This window comes from Phasianus colchicus, chromosome 5 (assembly GCF_987193195.1).
Source record: "Phasianus colchicus chromosome 5, bPhaCol1.hap1.1, whole genome shotgun sequence".
Classification (NCBI taxonomy): Eukaryota; Metazoa; Chordata; class Aves; order Galliformes; family Phasianidae; genus Phasianus; species Phasianus colchicus.
Window position 1 is genome coordinate 4487879 of NC_143440.1, and position 8461 is coordinate 4496339.

General features: G+C 46.9%; 1 protein-coding gene across 2 annotated transcripts in view; it reads right to left on the reverse strand.

Annotated features, from left to right (window-relative positions):
* The window catches only part of NAV2 (neuron navigator 2), a 188165-nt gene extending 182500 nt beyond the window's left edge, over positions 1 to 5665 (reverse strand). The window contains exon 1 of one of the 2 annotated variants that reach the window (XM_090140200.1): positions 5036 to 5665. In XM_090140200.1, coding sequence (XP_089996326.1) covers positions 5036 to 5293 — 258 coding nt within the window. In that variant the 5' untranslated portion in view covers positions 5294 to 5665. The remainder of the gene's footprint in view (positions 1 to 5035) is intronic. The other variant, XM_090140199.1, reaches the window with a different exon arrangement.
* Positions 5666 to 8461: the final 2796 nt, after the last annotated feature.

Below are 8461 nucleotides of genomic sequence, written 5' to 3' on the forward strand. Positions count from 1 at the left end.
TCCCCACAGATTATAAAAACTTGACTGAATGCAACAGCAGCATTAAGTCAACAGTAAATAGCTTTGGAAATAGCCCACCTCAGGGAAGTCCACAGTAGAGGTACTAAGCTTGGGAAGGAAGATAAAATGCTGAACAAAGGCTGTTCCTGAAGAAATTGGTGCAATAAACATTTTCACTCGCTATCCAGTGACAACTAAAAACTGAATGGAACTCAGAACCCAGGCGATTCTTTGCATACTCAAAATCAGATAACAATGATGAAATAACCTTGAGTTTACAGAGCAATCTTACCCTGCATGTGAACAAACGGTGTATTTGGATGCAGTAGTTTTTCAAAATCTAAAGAGAAATTGCTGAAAACTCCGTATTAATAATGGCAATAGAACAACTTATCAGTTATTTGCTCACTACTTCTCTGATAATTTTTCATTTGGAACAAGCTCCTCAAAACTTAATATTTAGGAGTACATATCTATGAAAATACAATCAAAACCATTATAATCACAAACTGAAAGATGTGGCTTCCTAAGTGCCTTATGTCAAAATCCATCAGAAAGCAAGACACAGCATTTTTCTAAAGAATATGCTTAGCAAAGACATAACTATAATTAGATAAGCAAACTCATTAAAATTAATAAAATAAATAAAGTGAAATTTATTTGCAGTTAAATATTTTGCTGAAAATCTATAAATTTCCTTAGATTTTTCCAGCTCTTCAGGAAAAGTTCTCCTTTGTACACACCCTAAATGTGACCTCATTTGGGTTCCTCCAACTAAGCAAAAAGATATCTTCCATTTGTCATCATTTCCTTCACAGTTAGCATGGCAATATTAGTGAGAACCAACTCCACCACTGAGCCAGCTTACACAGTGGCACTGAGCTTGGTCTATGTACCAATCTATGACTTTCAGCTTGGTTCAGATTAAGACTTGCTTGATTCCTGTCCCTCCTCAAAGACAGATCTACAGCAGAATTCCCTCAAATTTTTCAGCATTGTGCTATCCACAATAGCCAGAAGAACTACTGAGTCGATCTATGCAGGGATCTGCAATTACTATTAATTCATATTTACTATTCCATGTTGTCATTGAGTTGGACAACAGAATGGCTAATGAGAAAAACCCAGGGACATTTCTAACCTGGATGGGCATTGCATACATTTTGTAAGATGTGTCCAAAACTCAACATGATTTTCCCAAACTGGGAAAGCAGTGTGAGAAGCACTATACTGCTAAAAGGAAAATCTAGTGTAAAAATAGAAAATGAGAGCTATGTGAGAAAGGTAGTTGTACTGCAGGCAATGATATCATGCCACAGTAAATCACAAAGAGAATACCAGTCAGCAGAGTGGATCTACTGCCAGTAAATGAAAAAAAAAAGAAAAGAAAAGAAAAGAAAAAAAAAATCTAATCTTTTTAAAAATCTTCATCAACTGTAAAATTCAAGTGTAGACAGAAAAGATGATGACCTGCTGCACTCAGCCTTAATGAGACAGAATAGCATGCCCAGTTCGAAATAGAATTCTTAACAAAAGCTCAAGGCAAGCTTGAGAGTCCAGCAGAGAGCAGGAAGAGTTGTATGAGTTCTAGAAATCTTGAGAGGAATGACTAAAAGAATTCTCTTTCTCTACCTCAAGTAGAGAAAGAGAAAAGCCAGGGAGAACACGACAGCACCAGTGAGCATCTGTCTGCCGTGTCCACCAAGAAAGGAACAGGCAGGATAGATGCTCAACTTGCAGCAAGGGAAGTGGAAGTTTGCTTTTTGCAGAGTAATATCCAATCCTCTCCTACTCCTTCCTGCCAAATGTTAAGGACAACCACGTACTTGAATGGCTGGTGATGGGATTGCTGAATGCAGTGCTCAGCAACCAGTTGTTTTACTTAATTAATGCAAATTTAATAGCCAGATACATACGACTTTTTTAGAATAACTAATAAATACCATTTTGTGTATGAGAGGTCACTATCCTGCCATCTATTTGACAGGAGTCTCTCTGGTAACAAAGTTAAATATTCCAAAACAATGCTCTCTGAATACAGATATAATCTACTGGCAGTGTTCTCAAAAAAAGCACCCATACAACAGAGGACACTGTTGTGCACAACACAGGGAGTTTAAGATGGAAAAATGAATGGAGTGTGTGTAGCAGTAACAGTAAAACAGGAACTCATACTGGCATGACTCACTGACCTCAGGTTTCAGTCTAGCATTTACAATGGACTTGAAGCAAATGGCTTGGAGCATGCAAGAATAGTGTTAGAACAGGATCTGGAATCTTCACATTGTGACTTCTACCCCGTGCAGCAGACACGGCCTCTTCTCTAGGACAGAGAAGTACATTAAGTAAGCGCAAGGGTAAGGCCAACATGGTGTGCACTCACTGTGATGGGAGAGAAAAATTCATACATATACACAGTTAAGGATACGACTGTTGCATTCCTCTTAGCACCTTTAAGCAGGTGTCCTACACCTGAGACTAGCTGCCATCTGTTCTTATTTTGTACATGCAACTTAATTTTTAATTCTGCATGGCAAAGAGGACCAACTTCAACAGGATTAAGAGCAACCCCTTAAAATACACAGAACGTCCAGTGGATGAGTCTGAAAGCTCTCATACTGAAATAGAAGCAGAACTCAGATTCTCTCGAATGAGTTCTCCAACCTCTCAGCAGCTGTACCAAAGCAATGCTTCTCTTCCAGCTGTACTGAATGTGATGTGATACCACCCTGGGTTTTGACAGCAATGGCCTCAAGCTCCAAAAGAAAGCCTGGGAGCATATTCCAAGCTCAGTTCAGCCCCCACAGGGAAGACAGCATGAGACACGCTGATTTCACTCATTATTACTCTTCTCCTAGGTCTTTCATCTGAGGGTCAGAATCTCTTTGCTGCTCTTCCTCCGCCCACACAGGAACACATTATCATTCCTTGAAGGCTGCAAACCGCACACAGGGACTCAGATCACATGACAGGTGCCATTCCGTTCTGTGGACCTACATACTAAATGCCACATGAAGAATCTCACTTCCCACCCAAACAGGGGCACAGAGGATGTCAGGCACCTCACAGTGAAATGGCAAGAACCATATTTTTGCTTGAAGTAACCAAAGAATCAAACAATAAGGCACAAACAAACATTTGAGATAGCTAGTCCTACTACAGTCTTTAAGATGCAACCTGAGCAGACTTGTCACCAGAAATCGCTTCTACGCCTGAATGCAGCTGAAGATTTCCTAGGATATAAATGCTTCTGCCAGCAATAAGCCATCTGGCGGCTGTTCATCCATTCTGTGCCTCCTCCCACTCCTTCATGGGGGAAGGGAGGAAAAGAGAAGAGCAGTGCCCTTGGTGCAACTGATCTGGAAAAGTCTCCTGTTAATTTAGGTCCAGACTACTGTATGGCAAGAACCTGCATGCCATGTGGGCATGGAATCAAAGCTGAATCATTAGGAATAATATAAGAGGGCTGTGCTTATCCAAGATCACGGACAGTAAAGCAAATCTCACTCATGCACACCTTAAAAGGTGCTGGTCATCTGTTAGGACTCCTAGCAGGTTACTGAACACAACAAAGCCTTGGATTTCTCCCTCTGCTAAATTATTCAAAGCTCGAAATAATTTGACATCTTTGCGTGCAAATGTAACAAATGAGCACGAAGAGCCTTTCATCGCTGGGATACACAAGATGTGTTCTGCACCACATCTGCACAGCAAGAGTTAAAACCACCATACTATTCTCCTTTCTGCTGTGGATGGCTCCCAATCCAACAGGAGCTCTCCAATTTATAATGTTATAGGGTCAGAAAGCCCTTTAGAAAAACAGTAACTTTTGCAAAACGTACATTTCTATGCAGAAACCAAGGCGTCAGAGAGAGCACAGCACATAATGAGATTTTGCTGACGTTTCAGTATTACAAGGACAGACACAAGCAGAGGGAAAAAACAGCATTTGCTTCTCTCTTTTGAGCATGATGTGATGCCCAGGTCAGCACCTGCTGCCATCACCCTGACACCAGCACTTGTCTGCCTGCTTTTGTGCTCCCAGTCCCCAGGGAGCCACTGCAGGCCCTGCTCACCCTGGCTGCCTCTAGAGAAAGTGCAGCACATCCTAGAATCCAGGGCAGCAGGCCAAATGCCTCACCGGCAGTCACACTTCCCTAAGAGAATGGGGTTACCGGGCCACAGACTTCAAAATGCAGATGGCAGGGATGACTCACTATTCTTGTGATCCACCATCATTTCCCCATCACATTATAACGGTATCACCTCTTCCCGGGTTGAGATGCCCGCAAGGGAAGCTTGTAATGTACATGGCTGGTTCCAAAATCCATCGCACTGCTGCACAGCAATCTGCACAGCACTGATTGATCCTGCCTGATGCAGAGACAGTTCTCTGCTCACGCCGTGGCATGAGAGCACACACTCTGCAGCCGGGCAGCCTGAGACATGCTGGAGGCGTTGCTGTGCTGATAACGGAACGGGCTGAGGAGCGTACGCTTCTCTCCCTGTGCAGGAAGCAGTGTGTCTAAAGACAATAGGTTGCACTGCCATGTGCACAGGTCTTCTGAAAACTGCGTATTGGTAACGTGCTGCATCCATGATGTCACGCACATATAGTGATAAAGCAGGCAATCCCATCTGCACAGCCCTTCCTCTGGAAGCCGTTTCACCCAGCTGCACTGTGAATGGCACACACCGTGCACACAGCACTGCCTCCCTTCCATGCCGAGCGCTGATGGCTCTCAGCAGCAGCTCTGGCACACGCTCACAGCAACCAGCAGCCACCACCAAAGGTGCACAAAGAAGACCCCAGCAGCAACACCTCTACCTGCCCCGAGTCCCGCAGGCTGGGCACATCCCAGCACCACCCTGCTGCGCTAACACTGCCCCGGAGCCATCCTACGGCCAAAGGTATAGCGATGGGAAATGCAGAACATCCCACGCGGTGTGTTACCGAACCCCACAAACCCCGCGGCACACATGCAATAGGAACAAACCCTCGTCTGCACCTCCCCAGCATCGGGCGCTTTCTTACCTGAGTGTCAAACGCGCTTTCCACCGAGCTGCCCTTCCTCGGCGACGGTCCATCCCCGGCGCTCTCCTGCCCACTGGGGGACTTGAGGGGGATCTGGCTGGAGTAGGACGGCTTCGTAACCTCCACCCTGCTGCCGAACTTCAGGTAGCAGGGCTGCGGGATGGCCCTGGCCGCCGGGACGTGCAGGATGGGTGCGGCGCTGTGCACAGGTTTGGGCAGTCCCGACTTCATCTTGGAGGCCACCAGGATGGCTGGCATCTTCTCCTCCTGCTGCCCTGGCCTTTCCGCCAACGGCAGCACGGCAGCCGGCGGGCGGGGAGGGAGGGAAGGACGAGTTGGGAAAGCCGCCGGGCGAACGCAGCGGGGCTTATCTCGGGGACGGCCGAAGGAAGCGGTCAGCCTCCGGTACCTTCCGGCTCTGCGCCAGCCTTCCACCTGCTGCTCCTCTCCCCTTCTTCTGCTGTCAGCTCGCTCCTTTCCTCCGCGGAATCCTCTCCTGCAAGCAGGGACTTTCACTCCATCATCTCCGTGCACCGCCCAGCCCGCGCCACTCGGGCACCTGCTGCCGCCCGCACGGGATTGCCAGCTTAAGACGTCTTTCTTCAGCCTTAGCCAAGAAGCAGATGTAGCTCAGCGTGCTCAGCACCGACACCCTCGGACGCGAACCTCGGCGAATCAAGCTCCTTAAGTCCTAATGCTGCGGGCAGGACGGCGATGCCGGAGCAGGAGGAGGAACGAGATCAAAACGCAAACCCACCCTCCCCCGGATCCCCTCGGCGCAAGAAAACCCAGCTGTCAGAGAGTGGGGAGGGAGCGCGGCCGCCCCCCCATCGCAGCGCCCGCCCCGAGAGGCGCGGAGCCGCCGTGCACCGTGCGCGCCGCCGAGCGCCGTGCCCGCCTCGCGGGGAGCGGAGCCGAGCCGAGCCGAGCCGAGCCGAGCCGAGCCGAGCCGAGCCGGGCCGGGCCGCGCCGCCCCATTGGCTCCCGCGCTGCGGCCGGAGCGAGGGAGGGACGTCCGCCTCATGGGCCCGGCCCACTGACGGCCCCCAGCCAGCCGCTGCCGGCGTTTTTTTTCAAAAAAAAAAGCGCTTTCAAACAAAAACACCTGAGGGTGACTCATGGTTCGGGTTTTACTCAGGAAAACTCCCATCGCCGGGGTCAACAGGAACTGGAACAGGCGCTGAGTAATCCGATCTCGTTACAGCGGGGCTCCCCTGCGCCGCATGGACGCAGGACGGGATCGGGGCGCGCACACCGCCCCGGGCCGCGCCCTTCCTTCCCAGGCGCGCTCCTCAGCTCTCGGACACCTGACATCCAGGAAGCTTTCCATGCACAACATCACGTTTTTGAAGCCCAGCCTTCCCCAGATCAAAGCCCGTGCTGTTTCATGGCTGTAGGTGTCTCCAGGATTAGGCAGCAGGATTAGGATCACGCGCGCTGACTCCTCCTGGGATGTCATCTCAAATGATTCAGCCAGGGTTAAGAGGGGAGGACTGGAAATTTAAGTCAAAATGCATGTTTTACTCATTTGATAGGATGAGTGGTAATGGCCTTAAGTTGCACCAAAGGAGGGTCAGGTCAGATATTAGGAACAGTTTCTTCTCAGGAAGAGTACTGAGGCAGTGACACAGGCTGCTCTGGGAGTGCTGGGTCATGGTGCTTGGAGATGTTCCAGAGCCATGGGGAGATGTTCCAGAGCACTGAGGGACGTGGGCAGTGGGCATGGAGGGGTGAGCTGGGATTGGACCTGGGGATCTTAGAGGTCTTTTCCAACCTTCATGATTCTATAATTCTAATTAGATATTAAGGCACTTCTATACTTGACTAGGTTCAGGCCGCCATTCCCAGGTGCACAAGAACTTGCCAGTTTTGTTCAGGGTTGGCTAGGTCACAGTATACCACAACAGATACAGAGTTAATTTGAGCAAAAGAAAATGATTCCTTTCACTGCTACTTGAATGACCATCAAATCCAATGATTGAATGTTCCACAGACAGGAAACTGACTTTTTTGTTTCTTGGTTTGCAGCCCTGCCACCACAGCGAAGAACGATGCTGGCTAAATTTGGAAAGATCAATTTGATCCATCTTTGGAAGTGGCTAATGATTATTATTTTTCTCCCAATAATTCTTTTACCTGTTTTTAAGGCTAGGAATTTTAAAAGAAAATACTTTTCTCTGAGAGTCAGTGACATCTGGAAGCCTATCTTCTTTCTCCTTGAAAAGCCCGGCCAGCTTTTCCTTCCCCTGTTCTGGATCACCCCGTTTCAGTATCTCAACTTTACAATGATTGAAGTAGTATTAAAAAGCAGGCAAAATACAAGAGCTTCACTCTTTCCTGCTGGAAATGTCAGATGAACCATTAACTAGGGGAACATTCCCTTGCAGCTGTAAATTGATGAAAACTTTTGCCTGAATAATCACAACAATATCCATTATCTGCCCGAGGTCCAGCAAGCATCCACCCGTTCCCTCACTGGGGGGATGTGGAGGGAGAAAAATGCTATAAAATATGTACATTATTATTGCAATTAGAGCACGTTGTTAACTGGTTTGGTGATTCTGAACCACTGACGGAATGACACTCACTCCATTCTTGAAAATACCTTTACCAGAGCTTCCTTTGTCTTTTGGGCATTACAGATGTATCTGAAATCTTCACGTTAATCATTTTCATTCTACAAAAATATTCCCAAAACATCACCATATATTGTGATTATCAGAGAACTTAATTGCTCTTACAGAAGCATTTTGTTGAACAAGGCCTGCCGGAAGGCCAGCTGTCCTATAGACTGTAGGCATATCCAGCCTCGGCACAACTCCATTAACTTAAGTGAAGTTATGACAGGAATAAATATGGATCTATTTTTGTTGCTGCAGGCATTCTGCACATTCAAATCCACCCGTTGACACTGATCAGATATATAAAAGCCTAAGCTGGTCTGCAGATGTATGTTACCATTTCATGAAAGAATGGTAAAGGTGTAAATGTCATCAAGCTGTGAGGTTTTTTTGGTTTATTCCCAGAAGAGGAACTCCAGAGGTTAGAAAACAGGAATGTTGGTAGAGGCGTTATATAATTTGGCATCCTCTCACCACACAGCAATTATAACCCATACATATGAGTTCTTTATATAGAGCAAAGAGAAAAGGAAGAAACCTTGGTTCTGTTCCCAGCCCCTTCCACAAAAATCTTGTCTGTATTACACTAATTCTTGTCTAAACCCCCATTAGTAATTCCCTGACATGTTTTAATTCACACTGGGTTTAATTCCACCTTGTTTTTGTAACAATGCTATGCTTTAACATGACAAGATAAGTTCTATCTGCACAAAAAGCAGCCATTACACATTTCTGAAGACACATAATAAGTTTCTCTAGTAACACCGTGATGCAGACAGGAACTTCCACATCGTGATACAAAATG